Source organism: Pleurodeles waltl, chromosome 4_1, assembly GCF_031143425.1.
Source record: "Pleurodeles waltl isolate 20211129_DDA chromosome 4_1, aPleWal1.hap1.20221129, whole genome shotgun sequence".
NCBI lineage: Eukaryota > Metazoa > Chordata > Amphibia > Caudata > Salamandridae > Pleurodeles > Pleurodeles waltl.
In genome coordinates this window covers 328,474,002-328,499,398 of record NC_090442.1, presented here as the reverse complement: position 1 = coordinate 328,499,398, position 25,397 = coordinate 328,474,002, and the positions used below count along the sequence as shown (strand labels likewise).

Sequence of the window (25,397 nt, the reverse complement as noted above, 5' to 3'; positions counted from 1 at the left end):
TTTTAGCAAAGTGACTACCTGTAGATTTTGGCCTCTAGCTCAGCCGCCACCTAGGGAAACCTACCAAACCTGTGCATTTCTGAAAACTAGAGACCTAGGGGAATCCAAGGAGGGGTGACTTGTGTGGCTCGGACCAGGTTCTGTTACCCAGAATCCTTTGCAAACCTCAAAATTTGGCTAAAAAAACACATGTTCCTCACATTTCTGTGGCAGAAAGTTCTGGAATCTGAGAGGAGCCACAAATTTCCTTCCACCCAGCGTTCCCCCACGTCTCCCGATAAAAATGATACCTCACTTGTGTGGGTAGGCCTAGCGCCCGCGACAGGATATGCCCCAAAACACAACGTGGACATATCACAGAAAACAGAGCTGTTTTTAGCAAAGTGACTACCTGTAGATTTTGGCCTCTAGCTCAGCCGGCACCTAGGGAAACCTACCAAACCTGTGCATTTCTGAAAACTAGAGACCTAGGGGAATCCAAGGAGGGGTGACTTGTGTGGCTCGGACCAGGTTCTGTTACCCAGAATCCTTTGCAAACCTCAAAATTTGGCTAAAAAAACACATGTTCCTCACATTTCTGTGGCAGAAAGTTCTGGAATCTGAGAGGAGCCACAAATTTCCTTCCACCCAGCGTTCCCCCACGTCTCCCGATAAAAATGATACCTCACTTGTGTGGGTAGGCCTAGCGCCCGCGACAGGATATGCCCCAAAGCACAACGTGGACATATCACAGAAAACAGAGCAGGGGGGGCAGAAATGGCCTAAAATAAATTTGCCCCCCCAGCCCCCACCCCTTCCCTGGAGCGACCCTTGCCTACGGGGTCGCTACCCCTGCGTGACATTGGCGCCAAAAAACAAATCCCAGGTGCCTAGTGGTTTCTGCCCCCTTGGGGGGCAGAAATGGCCTAAATACAAGTTGCCCCCCAGGGGAGCGACCCTTGCCTGATGGGTCGCTCCCCATCTCGAAAAAAACAAACAAACAAAAAAAAAACACAAAAAAAAAAATTGCCCTGGTGCCCTGAGGGTTCTGCTCCCCTCTGGGGGCAGTTCGGCCTGATAATAGGCCGATCTGCCCCTAGGGAGGGCAGAAATGGCCTAAAATAAATTTGACCCCCCAACCCCCACCCCCCCCCCGGGAGCGACCCTTGCCTACGGGGTCGCTCCCCCTGCGTGACATTGGCGCCAAAAAACAAATCCCAGGTGCCTAGTGGTTTCTACCCCCTTGGGGGCAGATTGACCTAAAATCGGCCAATCTGCCCCCAAGGGGGGCAGAAATGGCCTAAATACAATTTGCCTCCCAGGGGAGCGACCCTTTCCTGATGGGTCGCTCCCCATCTCGAAAAAAAACAAACAAACAAAAAAAAAACACACAAAAAAAATGTGCCCTGGTGCCTAGAGGGTTCTGCCCCCCCCTGGGGGCAGTTTGGCCTAATAATAGGCCGATCTGCCCCCAGGGGGGGCAGAAATGGCCTAAAATAAATTTGAACCCCCAACCCCCACCCCCCCCCCCGGGAGCGACCCTTGCCTACGGGGTCGCTCCCCCTGCGTGACATTGGCGACAAAAAACAAATCCCTGGTGCCTAGTGGTTTCTGCCCCCTTGGGGGCAGATTGACCTAAAATCGGCCAATCTGCCCCCAAGGGGGGCAGAAATGGCCTAAATACAAGTTGCCCCCCAGGGGAGCGACCCTTGCCTGATGGGTCGCTCCCCATCTCGAAAAAAAAAAGAAAACAAAAAAAAAACACCCAAAAAAAAATTGCCCTGGTGCCCTGGGGGTTCTGCCCCCCTCTGGGGGCAGTTCGGCCTGATAATAGGCCGATCTGCCCCTAGGGGGGGCAGAAATGGCCTAAAATAAATTTGACCCCCCCAACCCCCACCCCCCCCCCGGGAGCGACCCTTGCCTACGGGGTCGCTCCCCCTGCGTGACATTGGCGCCAAAAAACAAATCCCCGGTGCCTAGTGGTTTCTGCCCCCTTGGGGGCAGATTGACCTAAAATCGGCCAATCTGCCCCCAGGGGGGCAGAAATGGTGTAAATACAATTTGCCCCCCCCCAGGGGAGCGACCCTTGCCTGATGGGTCGCTCCCCATCTCTAAAAAAACAAACAAACAAAAAAAAAAAACACAAAAAAAAAACTTGCCCTGGCGCCTATAGGTTTCTGCCCCCTAATAATAGGCTGATCTGCCCCCAGGGGGGGCAGAAATGGCCTAAAATAAATTGCCCTCCCCCCCAGGGAGCGACCCTTGCCTAAGGGGTCGCTCCCTTTGCGTGAAATTCACGCAAAGAAAAAACTCCCTGGTGTCTAGTGGTTTCTACCCCCCTTGGGGGCAGATTGGCCTCATTAAAATAGGCCAATCTGCCCCCAAGGGGGGCAGAAATGGCCAAAATATAATTTTACCCCAAGGGTCGCTCCCCACCCAAAAAAATAAAATAACACATAAAAAAAAATAAAAAAAAATAAATGGTCCCTGGTGCCCTAGAGGTTTCTGCCCCCCCTGGGGGCAGATCGGCCTAATAGTAGGCCGATCTGCCCCCAGGGGGGGCAGAAAAGGCCTTCCAGAAAAAATGCCCCCCATGGGAGCGACCCTTGCCCAAGGGGTCGCTCCCTTTTGTCAATATCATAAAAAAAAAAAAAATCCCTGGTGTCTAGTGGGGTTTCAAAAGCCGGATTGCAAGCAATCCGGCTTTTGAAACCCTCGGAGAGACTTCAAAGGGAAGGAAATACTTTTGCATTTCTTTTTCAATCGCGCTGGAAGCAGAGCTTCCAGCGCGACGAGGGAGGCCCCTGTGACACATCAGCGCGCGCGCGCTGACGTCACAGGGGGGGCGGGGGTGGAAGGGGAAGGTCTTCCCCTTCCATCCCCGCCTTGGGGGGGAGGAGGGGTGCACGGGGCGCGCTAGCTCGCCCCCAAGTTCCCCTGTGCCATGGACGAGATGATCTCGTCCAAGGCACAGGGGAACTGTAGCCTTGGACGAGATCATCTCGTCCAAGGCACCCAAGAGGTTAAAAAGGCAGGTCAAAATCACTCATTTTCCATGACAGAGGCATGGTGGATGCAGGCAGAGAAAGCTTACAGTGGCCATTACATGCAGCGAATGAGCTCCCTTCACCTCAGGCTATCTGCACTTTGTATTGGGAAAACAAACTCCTTTCTTTGAGAGTTAATTTTCTGAATACAAAGCAGTTTGCCAAGTGTGTGCTTTAAAAACGGTGGTTCTCAACAAGCCTGCAGTGCACTGAATTGCATGCCACCCCTGCACTCACAACACTGGCCAGGCAGGTGTGGATTTTTAAACAGGGGAGACAGTCCTCTGCCTGAATGGGGAAGGCGTGGCCTTACCCCATTGCAGATCTATTGTTGTCCACCAGGTTCTAAATGACTCGCTAATCATGCTCCACAAGGATATAGTAGGTAAGACATTTGACAGATCAGGAGAGTCTGGTGACCTATGTGTTTCATCCATATCTGAGCATGCTTTTGGTTATCTGCCTATTCTGTGTATGTGTTGTCATCAGAATGAAAGAACAAAGATAGTGTAGGTAACTGCAGGAAAATTAAAAGAATAGACGGGTTCTCTCACTCCCCTTGCACACTCCCATATAAACACACATCTCTACCCCACATCCCCCTTCCCTTCTTTGTTTATGTAATTGTGTTGTCAGGGCAAAGACAAAGGTGGACATTTATTAAAGGCTAGGGACTAGTATATTGTAACCTATGTAAATGTATGCATATGATCATGATAGCAGAACAACGAGTATATGGAGAGTAAGTCCACAGTTCTGAATTATGCATAATTCAGTTGATAATAATTGCATACTCTAATTACTACTACCCTGGTGCTGGTATTGAATGGGTGACATAATTCATTTCTCCTGAGTTTCCCTACTCAAAATGAAGCCTATCGTATTGGCTCTGTGTTCACTGCACATCTTACTGCATGTTTTGCATTCATGTCTTATTATTTCATCCTGATAGATTTCCTCAAAGTTTATCAGGTGAAATCTCTCAGGAGAATGTTGCAGAATGTGATAATTGATTCACAATCACACAAATATGAATTCAGATTTGTGTACAAAACTTTAGTATGCAATTGGGTAATTAGTTGTGTGGGATGTGAGGTAATTAGAATGAATAGGTTTCCTTACTTGAAACCATGTACCACATTGTAGTGCTTGACTGTTACAGTAGTTTAGTAGAGCAGTCCTGGGCCTACTCAGCGAGATGGAGTAGGCCAGTTGGGAGATCGTGGAATAAATTGGATAAAGAGAATTTTCTAGTCACTCTGGAATCACTTAAGTCCAGTGTCATGAGTAAGAGTGGATCTGAAGTTGAGGCTTTCAGTGACTGGATCACGGAAAGTCTAGAGATAGTTCTCCCCCTGAGGAAAAAGTCTGGTCCGCGGAGAACAACTAGTGCCCCTTGGTTTACCCCCTCATTACTTCTCCTAAAAAAGGAATGTAAAAAGTTAGAAAGAACTTGGAGAAAGCTGTTTGTTTCAGCAGATAGGGAAGCTTACAAGGGGGCTATTAGAAGGTATCGTGCTGAAATTAATGAGGTACAGAGGGTTTTCTACCAGCAAAAAATTGAGGGTGCAGCAGGTTCCCCCAAAGTAGTCTTCCAAATATTAAAAGATATTCTACATGCGCTGGTGAAAGACAGTCTTTTAGAGGCTTCCTTAGAACACAGCAATTTACTAGCTGAATTTTTCCACGAAAGATTTTTGGACATCTATGCCACTTTTGGGGAGAATAGTCCCTCACTGAAGGAGGAGGAGTTTGTTAATGATGTTAATACAGCCTGTCTTTCTCACTTTAACCCTCTTTCTCAAACTCAAGTTTTAGATTTCTTGAGTGTCCTGAAATCAGGATCCCCCCTGGACCCTGCCCCTCCTCACATACTGGTGCAGGGGGCGGAAGTTATAGTCCCGATGTTGACACATTTACTTAATGATTCTCTTCCCAAAGGAGTAGTACATAGCTTTTGGAAGCATGCTATAGTGAAACGGCTATTAAAAAAATCTTCTCTTGATCCGACAGTGTTGAAAAGTTTTAGACCCATTTCCCTTTTGCCCACCCCCGCTAAAATTCTGGATAAATATATCAATTGGCAACTTTCTACTTTTTTAGAAGAGAATGGGTTGCTCCATCCCACTCAGATGGGCTTTAGAACTGGTCACAGGATGGAAACTGCATTAATTGCGGTGACGGAAGAGGCCAGAAAGAGGGTAGACAAGGGTCTTACCACAGTGATTATCATGCTGGACTTGAGCGCAGCTTTTGATACTGTAGACCACCAGGTTTTGATCCAGAGAATGAGGGAGTTCGGAATTAAGAAACAGGCCTGGTTTACTTCCTTCTTACAGGACAGGTCCTTTCAGGTCCTAGATCGATTGTTCCTATCAAACAAACTGCAGTGCAGGGGTGGTGTACCTCAGGGCTCTGCCCTCAGTCCGACACTGTTTAACATCTATATGGCTCCCTAGGCCCTTTGGTGGAGTCATTTGGGTTAGCTTTAGTGTCCTATGCTGATGACACCCAACATGTGGTTTCCCTTTCTGCTAGTGAGACCTCAGAAGGTGCTGCTTTCCGTACTTGTATGCAAGCGGTTTCAAGCTGGATGACTCAGAGTAAATTGCAACTAAATGTGGAGAAGACGGAAGTCATGATACTGGGCCCTGAGCCAAGGCCTGGAATTTCTCGCACTTGTCCTTCAGCACTTAGTGAGTTCCCTCCCCCTAAAAAGCATGTTAAGAGCCTGGGGATCAGTTTGGATCCCCTTCTGACACTAGACCTGCAGGCTACGAACATATCTACTACTTGTTTTGCCTTATTGAGACTTGGACCACCAATGCCGTGGGGAGAACGGCACTATTATGCTGCACAGCAGACAGTGTGCATTCCGATGGTGCCTTGCAGGGAAAGACTGGCGGAAAGCTGAGTTGTAATCAGCACAGTGGCGCTGAATTTAGCAACACTGTGGCTAAGCACAACTCAGATCACTGTCAGCCCTTTGGGAGCCAAGTTACCGGCAGTGATGGCAGTCCCCTGGTGGTTCCGCCCAGCAGAGTTGTAATGTGGTGATCATGCCGCCTGGAGTGCGGGGTCCGACCATCACAGCAAGTCTGGCAGTCCGAGGACTGCCAGACTCGTAATACGGTCCTAAGTCCTACTTTGACTCAACTGCTGAGAAACTTATTCCTGACCGTTCCTGCAGTCCCCATACATGACACAGAAGCTTGCAATCCTGCAAGCTTCTAAGCTTTGTGTCTCCACATGGGATGCCACCTCGCCAGTTTTATACCAGCATGACCGGCATTTTATATCCCTGTTGGTACAAACGTTGGAAAAATCACCTAAACCCGTTATTTTTCCCCTTTTCAGTGCATACTTTAAACAGTAAATATTAGAAGAAAACACTTTAAAATGTGTTCTGTAGCTGCCCTAATGATTCCTTACAGATAAAGTAAACAAAGACAGAAAGGCTATGTTGAAAATGAATAGCGCACAAGAACACAACTAGAGAGGGACAGGTAAGAAGAGCCACCGTACGTCCTCCCTAGAGAAACTATGGCCCTCATTACAACCCTGGCGGTAAATCCCACTTACTGCTATGCAGAAGACTGCCAACACACCGCTGAGGCGGCAGAATTCCGCTACAGCTATTACGACCCACAGCTCGGAATACGCCATAATCCAGACACCCACACAAGTCCGCCACACCAAAGGTCAGTGATAAACTGGCGATAACAAAACCGACACTGTCACACCAACAGGAATACGCCCAAACTATCACGACCCACGAATCCATGCAGCGGTCTTTCAACCGCGGTATTCCATTGGCGGTACACACCGCCGCGCTCAAAATACACCCACATTTACAAAACACAACCACATTGGACAATTCGAAATACCCAAACCTGATACACATACACACACCACACCCACACACCCAATCCAATATAAAACACACACCCACATCACCCACAAACCCTTACTACCAGTTTTCTGATACCATGCCAGAGAGAGACACCACCAGAAACAACACCAGCATCCACAGACACACAACATCATCACTCACACAACATCTACGCACCACAAACAACACACAACAACACACCACCTCACACATTACCCACACCACATCATGGCACCTCAACGACACCCCAGGTTCTCTGAGGAGGAGCTCAGGGTTATGGTGGAGGAAATCATCCGGGTAGAGCCACAGCTATTGGGATCACAGTTGCAGCACACCTCCATTGCTAGGAAGATGGAGCTATGGCGCAGAATCGTCGATAGGGTCAACACAGTGGGACAGCATCCAAGAACTAGGGATGACATCCGGAAGAGGTGCAACGACCTACGGGGGAAGGTTCGTTCTGTGGTCTCCAGACACCAGATTGCTGTACAGAGGACTGGCGGTGGACCCCACCTCCTCCCCTACAACTAACAACATGGGAGGAACAAGTCTTGGCAATACTGCATCCTGAGGGCCTTGCAGGAGTAGGAGGAGGACTGGACTCTGGTAAGGCAAATCTGTACTACCTTATTCCCCCCACCCCACCTGCATGCCATCACATACTCTCACCCTTACCCTCACACCCATCACCCCAACAACCCACAGATACACCACCAACACAACCCACACATCTCAAAACCAAGCCCTGGATGTAACACCAATGCATGGAAACCCATCACCCAAGCATGTCCACTACAGATACCCACACAGACCCCAAACCAATTATCACACAAGGACCTAGACAAGGATGCAAGCACTGGAGTACAGGGTCACTCACCCATTGCACACGATGGCACACACAAATGCAATAATCATGCCTTTACACCCTTGCAGGACCCCTACCCAACGTCACTGGACAGGAGGTACCAGACATATCCAGTCCCCCCACAGAAGAGACCCACAGTGATGACAGCAGCTCTGCACAACTCGATCAAGATGACCAGCCTGGCCCATCAGGGACCTCGGGACAGTCGGTTCCCCTGAAACAGTCACAAGCCACCACAGAGCCTCCCCCCTCAGGAAACACCACCACAGCACCCACCTAGCGGGCCCATCCCTCTGTCCCCAGGACACGTCAATCAGCAGTGTGTCCACCACTACAGGGAACCCAGGCAAACCCACCAACCCAAGACAATCAGTGACCTGGGGCAGTGGCAGTGGGCACACGGTTCAGGGGACAGAGGCATAGGATAACAGGGGAACTGGGAGCACTGCTGTGCGACAGGGGGAGGACAGGCCCAGGGAATCCACTCTCCACGAGGCCCTCTCCACCATCATGGGAGCGTACCATCATTCCCAGGAGACGATGGCAACGGTACTGGCCAAGTTTCAGGAGACCCAGTGGCTGCAGGAGGAACACAATCTGGGGATCAGGGAGGAACTGAAGTCCATTAACAGCACCCTGGTCACCATTGGAGGGGTGCTGAAAGACCTTGTCAACACCAGGAGGGACACTGTAGCACAACAAGGGGCCCCTGACACTAGCCTGGATGATGAACAGCCCTCCACCTCTGCCGGCGCTAGTGGACAGGAGGCACCGCCACAGTAACACAACACCAGCACCCCACCCCCTGCAGATGGAGAGCCACCCCGCAAACGGTCCCTGATAACCAGGTACAAGACAGAGAACATTGCCAAGACCCCCGCCAATAAATGAGACCCCCCTGAATGTCACCCTTCTGTCCCACTTTGTCACCCTGTCAATCTATCAACTGCCCTTGCACCACTTCCTATGCCCCTTTGGATTATGCACCAGTGAAACAAATAGACTGGACTCTGCCATGAACATTACTCCACCATCACCCCTGCCCATTTTACAACCCCCTCCACTCATTTGCACAGAAATAAACACACTTAAATCACAAAACAATCTGGAGTCAGTCTGTGCTGTCACAAATGTGTAATTGCAATAACTATAGAATATAGCAATGTCAATTTAATTGTTCACATACCGATAAAACACAGCTGTAGGGCTGGAGGAAATATAGCAGAGGGCACAAAGTGGGACCCACATCTGTTAAATGGAAAGGCAAAGTGACAAGTCAGGGTCCATGCACTGAGTGAAAATGACAGACTAATGCTAGCTCCAACAATAGTATGAGATGTGTGAGGCAGTGACATCTTCTTACCTGTGTCTCACTGGAAGTATTGCTGGATAATGTTGTTTCTGTTGTCGATATCCTCTTCTTCTGCCTCCCCTTCTTCACTGTCCACAGGCTTCACAGCTGCCACAAGACCACCAGCTGGACCATCCTCCTGCAGAAAAGGCACCTGCCATCGCAAAGCCAGGTTGTGCAGCATTCAGCAGGCCACGATGATCTGGCACACCTTCTTTGGTGAGTAGTAGAGAGAACCACCTGTCATATGGAGGCACCAGAACCTGGCCTTCAGGAGGCCGAATGTCCGTTTAATCACCCTCCTAGTTCACCCATGTGCCTCATTGTAGCGTTCCTCTGCCCTTGTCCTGGGATTTCTCACTGGGGTCAGTAGCCATGTCAGGCTGGGGTAACCAGAGTCACCTGCAAATGTCGAGGGACAACTGTTAGACACACACTAACCCATAGGGACAACCCCAGACCCAGACAACTATTCACACTGTATAGGGTCCTTGTCCTCACCTATTAGCCACACACGGTGCCTCTAGAGTTGCCCCATCACATAAGGGATGCTGCTATTCCTCAGAATGTAAGCGTCATGCACTGAGCCAGGAAATTTGGCATTCACATGGGAGATGTACTGGTCGGCCAAACACACCATCTGCACATTCATCGAATGGTAGCTCTTCCGGTTTCTGTACACCTGTTCACTCCTGCGGGGGGTACCAAGGCACATGTGTCCCATCAATGGCACCTATGATGTTGGGGATATGTCCCAGGGCATAGAAGTCACCTTTCACTGTGGGCAAATCCTCCACCTGAGGGGACACGATGTAGCTGCGCATGTGTTTCAGCAGGGCAGAAAACACTCTGGACAACACGTTAGAGAACATTGGCTGGGACATCCCTGATGCAATGGCCACTGTTGTTTGAAAGGAACCACTTGCCAGGAAATGGAGTCCTAACAGGACCTGCACTAGAGGGGGGATCCCTGTGGGATGGCGGATAGCTGACATCAGGTCTGGCTCCAACTGGGCACACAGGTCATGGATTGTTGCACGATCAAGTCTGTAGGTGACTATTATGTGTCTCTCTTCCATTGTCGACAGGTCCACCAGTGGTCTGTACACCGGAGGATGCCGCCATCTCATCACCTGCCCCAGTGGACGTGCCCTATGGACGAGAACAGCGAGCAGAGTCAGCCAACACTGAGGTATCACAAAATTTCATTTGCACACATTTATTAATCCGCAATGTGCCTGTTACTGTGTGTATGCAATGCCTACATTGGTGTGACGCAGTTAAAATTAATGCCATGTGGCCCCCTGAAATGGCGGCTGCCTGACCTGTAAGGTGGGACAAGGGGATATGAGGTAACTGCGCTGGCGTTGTACACCGTCGCGGTAGGCGGTCGAAGACCACGGCGCAATCCTGCATTGGTTACCATTGGACCCTATGGGCCCCAGGAGCCAATGGCGATTTACGCTGGCGGTGACGGTACGCACCACTGCGGACGTGACCGCCATTTTCTGTCTGTTCCCTCACTGGATACCTGACTTACAACAGGTGAGGACCTACACTGCAAGTGCTGCTGTGACATCCGTCCTGAAGCGACGATGGCTCATGTGTCTGGGGAAAGGGCACCTGCCTTCACTTCAGAGGAGTTGGAGAAACTAGTGGATGGGGTCCTCCCCCAGTACACACAACTGTAAGGTCCTCCAGACAAACAGGTGAGTCCACTGTGAGAATGCTGCATGGGCAATGCCTGTTTGGAGTGGTGTGGATGAAAGAAAAATCGGGGGGGGGACTGAGGCCTGCATGTGCGGACGGTGAGTGTATGTGCGTCAGGGCAAGGGTTGGAAAGTGGGCCAAAGAGGATGACGGTCCGGATGGGTAAAGATTTTCCTTTTCCCCTGTACTATTCCTCTAGGTCAGCGCCCACCAGAAGAAGGATATTAGGCGTGCCATCGCCAAGGACTTCCGGACCCTGGGGGTCCACCACAGACGAAGCGTCCACTGCTGGAAAAAATGGGAGGACCTTTGCCACAGTGGTCCAGTGGTTAACTTTTCATTTTTCTTTTCTAAATGCATCCCATTTTACTTTAAAAGCAATGACAGACATTGTGGTCTGCTGAGCCCAGCAAGCCACCATCAGTGTGATTATTGCATTTCATAATGGGTCTCAAATTGAGACCTGCCTTATTAATGAGGTACGTCGACTTCTGACCCATTAGGAAATGCTCAGTGAAACTCATGGAGTTTCATACATTCCAATAGCAATTACCTAATTGCGATTCACAGAGAATCTCAATTAGGTAATCACCATCTATAATAATGATACATATGGCCCTTTTATTTATGTAGTGGTTTATAGCCTTGATAAACTCAGTGCTTTATAGCACTCATATTTGCATTAAGTTTGTGGACTCCCTTCATGCACAATAGGCTTACCACAAGTGTCAGTATTAAAAAAAAGTATTTTCATACTATAGGATTATTAGGATATTTCATTTCCACTCCCTCTGAATGAGTTAGCAGAGGAGGATAATGTAGCCTGCTGAGGCATGAGAATCCTCGTTCTGGCCTTTTGGCACTCAGTACATGAGTTATTCATGGGAATACGTTTTTTTCAGGGGAAAATACTGCATGGTTGCCTCTTTCTCACTGCCCCCTCTTTAATTATGCAAGGCACAATGTTTACTAGTGCAACTTAGTCCAGGGGGATTTTTCACACATATGTTTTGGGCAAGACCACCAGAGAAGCTTACCAAATGTCCAGCAACAGTATAACCACTACACCCAGACTGGGGTCCAGGAAGTGCTAAAAGAAGAACAAAGCAATAGACCTTTTCCAGGTAAGACCTAAGGGTATGAAATATGACCAAGTCCAGGTCTGATCTTTCTTCTGCTTCAAGCGAAATCTAACCACAATGAAACTTCCCAGTTTGCAGACCTGCCATAAGACAGTCTGCTGTCCCATCCTCTCACTTTCACACCTACTACCCGAGGCATTCTGTTGCGACAAGAAAACCACAAACTACATTTCCCATGAGCATCACATTATACCAACAGTCACATGCTACAATAACTATGAAGCCAGCCTTATAAAAACAGCAACCACAATCTTAGGTCTTCTTTCTTTGCACATTGAAACTGGAACTCTAAACCGGTAACTCAGGAATCCTCCAACTGCAAGAACCTTCAACCAAGGATACAGGAAAACAGGAGTCAACAAAAAAGCAGCACCAATTGTGGGAGCTGTAGAACATTGTCTCCATGAAGAACAAACCAGCACCTCTGAGGAAAAGAAGGGTGTCTAACCTTGATGTACTAGGTCACCCATCCAGTGCTTGAAATCCGCCTGGTTCAGGAATGCTTCTGATCGTTTCCTATGGAAAAAGAGCATTAAGCTGTAAATACAATCCCCTTACAAAAAACATTCAAATCACCATACACAGGGCGGGTACACAAAAGAATGCAAATATAATGCAATCCAACATCACTGAATATCATAGTTATAAACATATATATGTATCAATAAGCCAGAGTGGGATAATTCTTGCCTCCATGTCCTTAATAGAATTGAAGATTCTTATAGCGTTATTTATTTATTTTATGTCAGGACTGGAGGCTCCGGTTATGCTCATTAAAAGCTGTGCCACCTCCACTGATGGCACATCAACAATAAGTTTGTAATAAAAGGTCTTGAAGATCTATTCTGATGACCAATCAGACGCTTTGATAATATCATCTAAACATGAACCTAAAGCAAAGCACTTGAAAACCATAGCGCCCCTAGCTGGATGAGCACCAAATACAGATGTGTGAATACCTGTTTCTGATAACAGCCAGTGCATCCATCAGGCTAAAAAGGCCACCACCATTGGTTTATAGGGTTTTTGTAAAGCAATTAGCCATTGACCCTGAGGATCTAATGGAATACGCTTGATAGCACTGGACCACACAAAGTTTAGCATGCCAGATAAGAAACCATCCTGGAATTTGTTTTTATTTACCTGGTGATGGGAAAGGATGCCCCTTCAGGAGAGAAAACTTTACCGGAGAGTTCAAGGGTCCGTACATCCGAATCCGTTTTACAAGAAATCAAGCATAGCAACAAAAACTTTTTTTAGCAGATAACTGTTTGTGAGACAGATATTTATTGTCAGGCCAACATTCGAGGAAGTTAAGGCAATATTCACATCCCATAGCACGGAACATCTAGGTTGGGGTGATTGGATATCCTGATGCCACGCAGGAGTTTGCAAACTACAGAGTATTCCCTGACTGGTTTATCATCCACAGGGAGGTAACCCAAGGAGATTGCTGATCTGAAGGTATTAACTGATCTGTAAGCCATAACCAGGGCCACTGGAATTATGCGATTGCACTGCAATTTTTGCATAATTATAGATCGACACACTTGCCACATAATCCATCATCTGCCACATAATCTGCAGATTGTAACAAAAATACTTTTGCTTCCACCTCAAACAGTTCAAAAGTTACTAAAAATGTAGCAACACATGTTACAGAGTGATGTAAAGTCCTTTGCAAAGCCGGACTGGACACCTTTCTTTTGCTTTTCACTATATTTTTGTGTTAAAGTGGTACTAATGAAGTGCAACCAATAACCAGACAGTGTTACCAAGTTTAAAAATGATGAAATAATGAAGATATGCTTTTACAAAATGTGTCGCACTATGCCGCATAATTTGCCTTTTCTTGTTGCATAGTTTACTCAAACCTGCTGCACAATTTGGCCCTCTCCTTCCGCATAATTCTAGTGGCCCTGGACATTTCAGAGGATGCCAAGGAAGAAAAGAAAAATACCACTGGGCAAAAATCAGCCCCAAAGGGGTCTGCATTTTGTTTACCACACCAACCACACCCACGTCTCTAGGCTGAGGCACAACGTTTATGGGTGCTGATATAGGATGCCGATTTCTGTAAAATTCCTGGCAAACTCCAAACCTCCCATGTCACTAGCGAGAGAATTAACAGATGAGGATTTCCCACTAGATCTAACAACAGGTTCCAATGGAATTGAATCAGCATCAGGAGAGTGCAAGCCAGCTCAGTACAGGGAACCAAGGTTGGGCCTTCCAAAATAGAGTCACCAGAACTACCTCCGCTTTCTGATGTTTTACCTGAGAAAGAGTTCTGGGGATCATCATAAATGGGATAAACTCATAACCCAGGAATGGCGACCAGTCCTGGAGAAAGACATCCATCGCTCAGGCCCCCAGATCCGGGCGACAGTTGAAGAAGACAGTGATCTGGTAATTTAGATGGGAAGCAGACAGATCCACCATGTACGGACCTCAAAGGTGATTGACAGGGAAATGGATCTTCAGGTGAAGTTTGCAATTGCTGAAGTCCCTGAGATGACGAGAGTGCCACTCCACAATCGTGTTCCATTGGCCTGGGAGATATTCCACCATGACCGAAATTCAGTGTTGAAGGCAAAAGTGTCAAAAGTCTTTGGGAATTTCCTCTAGAAGCCGAGGCTTGGCGCCCCCCAAGTTTGTTGACATACCCCACAGCTGAGATGTTGTCCATCCTCAGCAGGATGAGGCAGTATGTCTTCAAGGACGAGAGACTTTTTATCACAAACCAGCCTGCCAGAAGTTCTAGGCAGGTGATGTGAAGGCTCAGCTCTAATTTTGACCAGTGACATCCTGTGGAAGTCGGGCCGCATCTTGCTCCACAGCCCCACTGACTGGCATCTCGATTAATAACTACCTCCGAAAAGGAGCCAAAGATCACTTTGCCATTCCAAGCCTCCATGTAGTCGAGCCACCAAGTCATCTCTATCTTGGCCTATCCCTTCAAACTGAACAGGTATGAGTATCAGAGACCATTCCAAAGGTGTTGGATCTTGAACCACTGAAGGGCCCTGTAACAAAGAGACCCAGAAAGATGGCCTGGATCAAAAAGGCCAGAAGGCCCATAAACCGGGTAACTGATCTTAATGATGTTGTCACGATGCACATAGCAGACCTCAACGTCTTGTTGATAGTCCACATTTTTGAGGGGGAAGGATCAACTGAGAAAGGACAGAATCTATCTGGAACCCCAGAAACTTTAAGGATTGCGAGGGAATCAGAAGTGACTTCTGAACATTGATAACAAAGCCCAGCTCTTGTAAGAGACGGATCGTCCAGTCCAGATGCCCCAGCACTGTCTGACTGTCCTGCGCTTCTAGAATGAAGTTGTCTAGATAAATGATCAAATGTACCCCCTTTGCCTGCAGGGATTCTGTGACCGGCCTCATGATTTTTGTGAAGCACCAAGGAGCAGAGGAAAGGGCAGTGCTTTAAGCTTGTAGCAGCAGCCTATCCACATAAACTGTAGGAAGCTCAGATGTGGAGGAAAGATCAGAATCATTAAGTAAGCATCTTTCAGGTCTAGGCAAACCATCCAGTTACCCTCTGGAAGAATTTCGTGCAGATGTTGGATCCCTTTCATCTTGAAATGCCCATAGATAATCTAGACGTTGAAGTCTTTTACATTCAGAACAGAGTGGGAGCTGCCTCCTTTCTTCTCTACTGAGAAGATGGAACTGAGAAACCCGTAGGGGTGAGGGATGGAAGGGGAAGACGGCTCCATTCTCTAAAAGTGTTGGTATTTCTGTGGAGATGAAAGTCTGTTCATTTCAGAGAAAATACCTTTCTTGGGGAGGAGAACTCTGACAAGGGTTGTTGTAAAACTCTAGCTTGAACCCTTGAACTGACTCGAGAACCCAGGGGTCCAGCTTAAAGTCTGCCAATTGTTCACAAAGAGAAGAGGGTCCGGTCCCCCAGAATCATCTCTTTCATAGGAATAATTCTCAACTGTAATTCCAGAGTCCTGGAAGGATCCTTGTGACCCTCTGCAAAAGTTGTGCCTACCGCTGCAGGATCTGATGGGTAGAAAGTGGCGCCAGAGTTGGAGTTCTGCCATCGCACCATCTACGTGATGAGTAATCACATTGAGAGTCCTGATTGAAACCACGGCCTCACAAGTGTCCCCTGAATCACCAGGGCCTGACAAAAAGTGATTGCCCAAAAACTTTTTCATTGAAAGTTGAACCTTGTTCAGAGTGCTATACGCTGAAACAAATTTGGCCAGATCTTTGACGGAATGACAACCAAAAAGGAGACCATGGACCACTGGGCCAGCTCCAGGTGATGCTAACTTGTTTAGTTTTGAGTCAATCCTCATTAGAATAGAACATCTGCGTGCTGTTGAAATCACACAATTTGTGTTTCCCAATTGGCACACGGCTCTCTGACCCCAGCCTACTAGCACATCTGAATCTATAGAGATCTACGATTCCATCACATGAAAGGCAAGCTCTAGAATTTTAGTAAGTGACCTGGGAACATGAAGTAACTTGTTTTGGCACTTGTGCCAAACCCTATCTAGCCAGTTTCTTGGGATCTTTACAATATTGTCTCATAAAAATGACCGTAGTGGGCTTCACTTCTGGGATCTTGGTCACTTTGAAGGGGCTGTCTGGTCTGGGGCATTCAGAGCAGAGGCGGACCATTGCTTTTTTTCTTGAAACCCTTTATGTAGGTTTGTAAGCGGTCTGCCATTTCTTAGGGGGGAACCCAGGTAGATGAACGGGGATGGAGAATGTCACTGGGTTTGAAGTCCAGCACTTTCAAGGGTTTAGAGGGAAGGAAAGAGTCACTGAGGCAATCTGAGCATTTCTTTTTTCTAGGACCGTGGTCATCCCCTTGGTCAAAATCAGTAGAATCCGAAGTATTGGAGTCCCCATATGACTCTGTTTCGAAGTAGGATTCAGAGGGGGAAATTTCTGATGCTGGGTCACTATAGGCATTCTCCCCAGCAGGATGTTGGACAGTTTCTCAAAGGTCGCCGTATGAGGACTTCTCACACACTTGGATTTACCTTTGCCATGCCTAGAAGTAGATAACACATCCCCTTCAGTCAAGGGGATCGGGCGGGATCGAGCCATGCTGCTGGATGAAGCTTTTCAGTTGGTGAGTAATAGGCCCCAAAGCCCTGGCCAGGGTTTTATTCACAGAACTTCCCCCTCGTCCTTGGTCAAGGAAGGGGTAGAAAAGAGGATATTCACCCTTCTGGCCTGTAAAGGAGAAATATCTCCCATTTCGTGAAGACGTTGGATCCCTTTCATCTTGAAATGCCCATAGATAATCTAAGCGTTGAAGTCTTTTACATTCAGAACCGAGTGGGAGCCGCCACCTTTCTTCTCTACTGAGAAGATGTAACTGAGAAACCCATAGGGGTGAGGGACGGAAGGGGAAGATGGCTCCATTCTCTATGTAAAACTAAACGTATGGTTATGATTTGCATGGTGTTGTGCTTACCATAGCAAACAAATTACAACCATTGATGGGTTCTTGTTAGAAACTGGGTCTCTAGTTGGGAGAGGTATGCACCCTGTCCAAGTAGGGCCCACAATCCTAGTCAGGATAAGTCATCTACCACCCTAAATTAACCTGTGCTCACCTCAGGTAGCTTGGTACAGAGAAGCCAGGCTTAACTTAAGAGGCAATGTGTAAAGTATTCGTGCAACACTTAAATTACAGTAACACAGTGAATAAATCACAAAAAGACACCACACCAGTTTAAGAAAAGAGAATATCTGTTTAAAACAAGACCAACACAACACAAATCTAATAAGAAGATCCTGAGATATGCAGTTTAAAAGATTTAGGTGAAAATGGCACATAGAAATGAAAAGCACCAACAGTGGTTATCTGGTCGCACTGGACCAGGACAAAGTCACAAGTTTGGGCAAACTGCGATGGAGCATGGGCCTACTACAGGGGTACACTTGAGCCACCTGAAAACAGTAAGTTAAATCCTGGTGCATTGTCTGCACTGCATTGCTTTTCAGGGCTCTGAGATGCTTGAAGGCGGATCCAATTAAAACCACGAAGGCAGAGCACCTTAGGCCCACTGCCAAGGTTCCAGGACTGGGGTGGCACACTTGGCAGGGTAGACTCACAGATGCCAGAGTCCAGATGATGTAGCAGGTCAGTTGCAGGCAGTCTTTGATGTCTCTGAGACTACAGGAAAACAGGGGGCAAGCCAACAAGCCCTTGGAGAATCTCGGGTTCAATGATGTAGAGAAGAGACCCAGTCCTTCTCACTGCAGGCAAGAAGCAGCAGGCCAACACAGCAAAGCAAGTAGCAAAGTGGCTGTCCCTCCTACAGCACAGTACACAGCAAGCAGTAGGCCAACACAGCAATGCAGTTGCAGAGTAGGAGTCCCTCCTGACAGCACAGCAGTCCGTCTTCCTGGCAGAGTGTCCTTGGTTCCAGTGGAGTTCTGATTTGGTGGGGTTTGGGGACCAATACTTATACCCAATTGTACTATTGAAGTGGGGGATACTTCAAAGATGCCTTTGAAGATCACAAGGTTCCTGCCCTTCCTTTCCTGGCTCCAGACACTCTACAGCAGTGTATGCAGCCCTTTGTGTGGGAAGAGGCAGAGCCCTATTCAGGTGCAAGTGAGGCAGTGCTAAACTCCGTCCTCCCATCAAGCCAGTTAATGACCCATTGGCCTGGTAATGTGCCATCAGGATGCAAATGTGACAATCCATCTCCCTTTGCATGTGACTGTCTAGAGGGAATGCACAAAGCTCAGCTAACATCCACCCCAGACATGTATTCAGAGACAGGCAGAGACACAGAATGGTTAAAGTAAGAAAATGCCAGTTTTCTAAAAGTGGCATTTTGGGGCTTACAATTTTAAATCTGACTTCAACATAAGTTCTAATTATAAATTGTGAGTCCAGAGACACCAAACTCCAAATTTCTATCTTTTCACAATTGGGAGTTACACTTAAAGTTTGCTTTAAGGAAACTCCCATGTTAACGTATGGGAGTGAAAGGCCTTGCAGTACTGAAAAACAAAATTAGCAGTTTTTCAATAATAGGGCATGTTAACCTTAAAAATAAATTTTCAAGTTTTTAAATACACTGCATCCTGCCCTTGGGGCTAAGTAGGGCCTACCTTAGGGGTGACATGTGATAAAAAGCAAGGTTTGGAACTGGCAATTGGGTACACTTACCCAGTCGGAATGATAGTTTAAACTGCACACACAGGCTCTGCAGTGGCAGGCCTGAGACATGTTTACAGGGCTACAATAGTGGGTGGCAAAATCAGTGCTGCAGGCCCACTAATGTAACAAGAACAAGTGATGGACAGAATACTGAACAATGTCAAACATTCACCCCTAGGTGGCTTGGTGAGCAAAAACACAATGGATTAAACCCAGATCTTTGTGACTGGGGCTGAATGTTTGCATTCTTCAACATTCCGTCCATCATCTGTTCTTTTTGCAGGCCCACTAATGGCAATTAATTTACAGGTCCTGGGCACATGCAGTGCACTTTACTAGGGACTTACAAGTAAATTAAATATGTCAATCGTGTAGAAGCCAATGTTACCATACTTAAAGGAGGGAACACAAGCACTTAAGCAATGGTTTTCAGTGGTAAAGTGCACAGAATCGTAAAGCAAGCAAAACTAATGTCAGAAAATGAGGAGGAGGAAGGCAAAAAGTCTGGGGATGACCTGGCAGGAAGGGCCATTTCCAACAGTTCTCATGGCATGATATTCCATTAGGCCTAAGGCTAAGTGGTCTGTAAATATCACCATAACCCCCAGATGGCAATATAGGGCGGTATTACATGTCACATGTTATGCATTTTTTATTACATGTATATTTTGGGGCAGTGAGATCAAAAATGCTTGCTTTCTAAGCTCTTCAAGCTGTAGCTGACAATGAGCATGAATTGGAGTTGGACTGTTTGGGTTTTGTTTACTTTTCACAAATACATTTTGATAAAATAATGGACAGTGGCATTGGCCAGTGGCAGGTACAAAGCTATTATTGGTGTAGCAGGTGCAGTGGTAATGGGGCCCAAAGCCCTGGGGTGCCCATTGAACCCTGACTGTGCTGTAATATACTACATCAACAGCAGTCAAAGGGTCCATGTCCTTGCTTGCATCATGGCCCATGGCGTCCTTGCTACACTACTGGTCAGTGGATTTATGCCATTCTGTGGCTGCAGCATTTACAGCAGAACTGTGGATTTACTACATTTGCCACACAATTTGCCACATCCGTTGCCTAATTTGCTGATTTCGCTAAAATTGCATCTAGTTCAAATGGATGATAATAATGATGCCAGAAAAATTACCACATAATTTGTGTTTTTGCCACATAATTTTGATAATCTGACCATTATTGTCCTCCATGCTGCATGGTCCTAGTTGCCTAGACAATGGTGAAGCTCTGCAGTGCGATATCAGGACTGTCATTATAATGATGAAACTTAATTTCAAGGGAACTTTGAAATATTTTGTATTATGCAAATTGCAATAATAGTGTGTTTACAAATAAGTAATCTAGTGTCCTAATAAACCCTCAAGCTGAAGGCCAAGTAGTATGTAAATGTTATCCGAATCCCAAGATGGTCATATAGGATTATTTTACACGTTACCTGTTATCTATTTTTTATATTCCATGTTTATTTTTGAGCTGTTAACTTGAGAAAGCTATTTTCTTCAAAGTGCACCTCAAAATGGGAATAGATCAGAATTTACGTTTTTTTTCAATTTTCATGAATAAAGTGTTGATAACACAATGGTAAGGGTGAGAGGCTATATGGTAATCTTGGCTGCAGTACTTACCCCCTAATTATGGATCTGATGCCTATGCATTATAATTTGCAGATGTGTGGCTCGATTGGCTGGAAATAGTGCTGACAGGGAATATGCCTCATAATAAGGGTTTTTATACCACTGTGTTTTGTACAATCAAAACACCAAAACTTAAAGTGTTTGTGGGTATTGACTTTGGTAATTCAAACTCCTGATATTGTCTTGCTCTTTATTTCCCATGAAGACAAGTGATAATGCTCACTCATGCTAATTCCCTTGGATGCTTGCTAATTCAATTAATGTACTGGTCGAAGATTGTTTATTTATTTTTATTTTTTGATGTGATTACTATGAGATGAATGTATTATACCGATTATATTTTCTGTCATGAAAATAGATTGAAGTCAACAAGGGAGAAGAACTTTTCCTTCCCAAAGAAAGCAATTTCGAGTTTACCATTTATGGCGCCATAATGCATGAAGTCAGGATCGCAAACTTGGGCTTTGGTCTCACATTCACACCAAGGAACAACGAGTTCACTCTCCAGATCAATCCAAGGTTTTTTGCATCAAAGGCTTATGGCCTGTGTGGTAAGTCACATATCCACCTTTTTAACTGCCTCAGTCATGCTATACGTTTTTCTTTAATTTTTTCTCTTAATGTAGTTTTATCACGAAGTAAATAAAGTAAGCATTGTGTGTCTGAATCCTCTTCTACTACACCAGAAACCGATAGCCTCAAACCCATGTTAAATTTGCCACTTTCTGGGTACTGTAAACACTTGTGTTTACCAATTATGATCAGTTCCTCTTCTTTAACAGGTATGAGACAATTTAGTGAGATGGGTAATGAAGGGACGGGCTCATATGGCTATTATCAAGGAGTCTCAACTTTATGGAATGGTAGCTAGCATATCTATAATGTGCAACTTCACTGGCCTGGCATCGAAGCACTCAAATGTTCTTCAACAGTTACAGGTGGACATGTATATTTCGGTGGATGAGTGTTTGGTTGTAATATCTCCAGTGTGGGAGTTGGGTATGATAAGGGACACTGGAAATATGCGATTATGTGACCGTGGCGATTTTAGCATAGTTTTAGATTTGCCGCATTTGCCACCCAATCCGTCATCTGCTTCATAATCTGCAGATTTTAACAAAAAAAATTGTTTCTAGCCCAAACAGTTCAAAAGTTACTAAACGTGCAGTGACAGGTGTTGCATGGTGGAAGGCCCTTTGTAAAGCGGGACTGGTCACCTTTCTGTTGCTTATTGTTATATTTGTTTGGGTGCTAAATTGTTACTGATGAGTGCAACCAAGGCCCAGGCAGTGCTACCAAGTTTTAAAATGACCAAATAATGAAGTAATACTATACACAAATGTGCCGCATAATTTACTCAACCCTGCTGCATAATTTGTCCCTCTTCTGCCGCATAATTCCAATGGCCCACGGTATCTTGCATTATGTTCTGGTGTGTTCCGGTGGTGTTTGTTAGTGTTACAAAGGTGAGGGGGAAGGAACAGTGTGCAAATTATGCAGCATTTTGTCCACATATTTGAGCGACATATCATTGCCTGGTGGATGTGCTACCAATTCCGATGGTCAGAGGCCTTGGTGTAGAACACTGGCACAGTTTGGGAGCCTTTGAGGGCAATACACCAATGTTCTAGCTTGAATCAGGCCATGGCTTTTCAGAGTGGCTTGTTCTGAGGTACTGTGCTCTGTTTGAGGTATTGGTCTGTGTGACTTCTGTACTCTATGTCCCCAACCTCTGCAAATCCAGTTACTTCCATGATGAAGAAATACTCTATTTCAAAAAAATCTGTCTACATAAGCAGGCGGCCATTTTTAAATGTATTTTCATAGTTCCTTTCTCCAAGAAGGACTGCGCATCTACTTCGGTGAACCTACGGATCTTCCCTTTATTTATGACCCTAAGCCTGGCGTACTGAAGCACGACTGTGTCTATCTCCGTCCACCTATTAACAGTTTCTGCTGCTACCTTGTGTGGTTGTTGACAATTTATTGTTCCTCTTCTAGGTGGAGGTATGCTTAAGTAAACATATGACCATCGGAGCTTTCTGTGCTATCATGAGCAATTCAAATCACTTCAAGTGACATCAATACGTAGTCCGTTTGATTTAAAAAGGTCATAGTTTTGACACAGTTAAAAGACACAACTTTCAGTCTCTTCGGCTGTGCACAAATTCACTCAGACTCTTCAACAGGTTTGTAGATGAAGGAACACGCAAGAAAACCTCCTCTTAAGCAGTTTGAGTCATTATTCACAACAGGAAAAATGGTTGTGACAAGAAATGGCCGACAGAAATAGCTAATGGAAACAGTGCTCAAATGAGGTGCAAGAATTGTATGTGAAATACCTTTCTGGTGCGTCTTTAAAAATGTGTGTTTTTAGCAACATAGTCAAAAATTTACAAGAGAAATCAAATGGTTTCTCAGAGCAACTGTCTGTTCCGCAACAGGAGGGAAATGCTTGATTTAGAGTCAGATTAATGCATTCTTTATATAACTTAACTCAACTAAGAAGGTCCGACAGTCTACATCGAGGGTAGAGAATGACGTCTGCACAAGGCGTCGTCATGTCACTCATTTAAAAGCCCATTTTAGGGAATATGATCCTTTATATATAACATAGGAAAGTCATACACCCCACAATGGATGTCAGCTTATTCTAGAGTCTAATATTCAGATCTTGTGGTTCACATTCCTGTGCACAGGCTTTTACATACAAGTAAGTCAAGTGGAAGGTTGAAGCCCTCAACTATTTTCTAATACACTTATACCATTAGCATCTATCTTCTAAATACAGTCCCATCTACTCGATTTTCCTGCATTATTCTGCTGCAAAAAACGATATTCTATCTTGTGTGATCATCAATTGTGTGATTTTGAGATGCCGTATAGAACCTCTCCTTTTGGCCATTTTTAATAAGGGCCTGTACTCAAAACAGGATTGGGTAACTGAGTAATAGACCGTCTTTTGATCATTGAAGAGCTCACCATTCTTCGGCAGCTGAGGACAAGTCCAAGACTTCCAATGGCAGAGTGGGGGTGCAGAGACGTGCAGTACACTAAACCAATAAAACATAATTTGCTTCTAGCCACTTCACATTCATAACCCAACTAAGTATCATTACTGACAATTAACTCAATGTGAAAGGGTGGAGCCTGCTACAGTAACACCGCGCAGAAGAGGTGAATGGGAACAGAAAAGTATGCATTGGTATTATGGAAAACCAAACCACACCTTTTATGTACCAAAACTGATCACCTTAGCGATACGGCTGTCCGCTACATAGGGAAGAGCTCCGCGGTACTGCTGCTCCAGCGATTCTAGTACTTGATTCCCGCTTAGACGTGCTGTGGAAGACTCTTCCTGCTACAGGGGTGAGTCCCATCACTGAAACAGATCGGCTGCAGGAGAAATTCCAGGAACTGAGCACTGGAAATTTGTCTGCACCCTGTCCAAGCATCTACGGGAATAGGTTACCAATACCCACCCCTTCATTGAACACAACAATAGTTTCCTGTAGGCCTTCCAGTAAACTGTATTTTCATTTTTTATTTATGAAGTCATAAACTGACAGTGACAAGGCCATGAACGTCGTACATTACCTAGGAGTAATATTACATCATTTTACACTCACATATAACTTTGGAGGCCAGTCCAGCACTTAAGTTCACCGAATGTCAGCAAGAGAAGTCGCACCTCTACCACTCCTCTAAATCACACATTATGGCTCTGGCACATGCAGACCGTATTGGCGGCCTGGCTCGATATAGGCAGTTTCAGAACAAGCAATAATTATACTTAAATATATCAACAGCACAACATTCAGGAAGCAATTCCTAAATGTCCATGGGCCTAATTTGGTTTGGAAGTAATGTGACATAATTTTCAGAATTGGATTTACACCAGAAGGCATCATGTTCCCAGTCTGTCCCCCTCGGGAATAGTCCCATTCACCATCCAGGTCCCACCTGTGTCCTCAGTAGCAGCGGTAGAAGGGCAGAGTTAAGTTTATTTAGACAAAAATATCTTCGGTGGCTCCTTGGATTCATCATGAATTCCACAGCCATGTATCGGTGTCTAGAAATGGTGAATAGTCTCATGATTAGTAAGAAGGGGTCATCACAGAAAGAGAACGCAGGGGCTTGGTTCAGGGTGTGTGTGTGGGGTGTTACACCCCACAATGAATGTATTTTGTGATAAATATTTGGGTGCAGGTGCATCAGTCGGATATGGTAAGGTGTGTGCTTACACATACAGACAAAAACACGCACACACACTCACCCGTTCTTTGTTTGGAAAACTTCAAAAATGTTGGTTACTTCACAAAATAATGTGCTTACTCTCTCTTAGTACACCCACCAATCTGCACTCCTCTCCCTTTCCTCTATCTCTTAAACCCCGCTTGTGCACCTTGCTTGTCGTATAATGTATTTTCACATCATGTGCCAGAGAGAATGTCGGGAAAACTAAAGCTAACCTATCCGTCCACCCCCCCCCAAACATACTGACCAAACTATGCTCCTGAGAGAACGGGAGTCCTAATTCCTCAGGTCAGGAGCAGGCTTCAGGGAATGAAATCTGGGCTTGGGTTCGGTGC

General features: G+C 46.0%; 1 protein-coding gene across 1 annotated transcript in view; it reads left to right on the top strand.

Annotated features, from left to right (window-relative positions):
- VWF (von Willebrand factor) overlaps positions 1–25,397 on the top strand; it is a 1,017,342-nt gene that overhangs the window by 684,398 nt on the left and 307,547 nt on the right. The window contains exon 36 of the mRNA XM_069228440.1: positions 21,164–21,356. Within this exon, the coding sequence (XP_069084541.1) occupies positions 21,164–21,356 (193 nt within the window). The remainder of the gene's footprint in view (positions 1–21,163; positions 21,357–25,397) is intronic.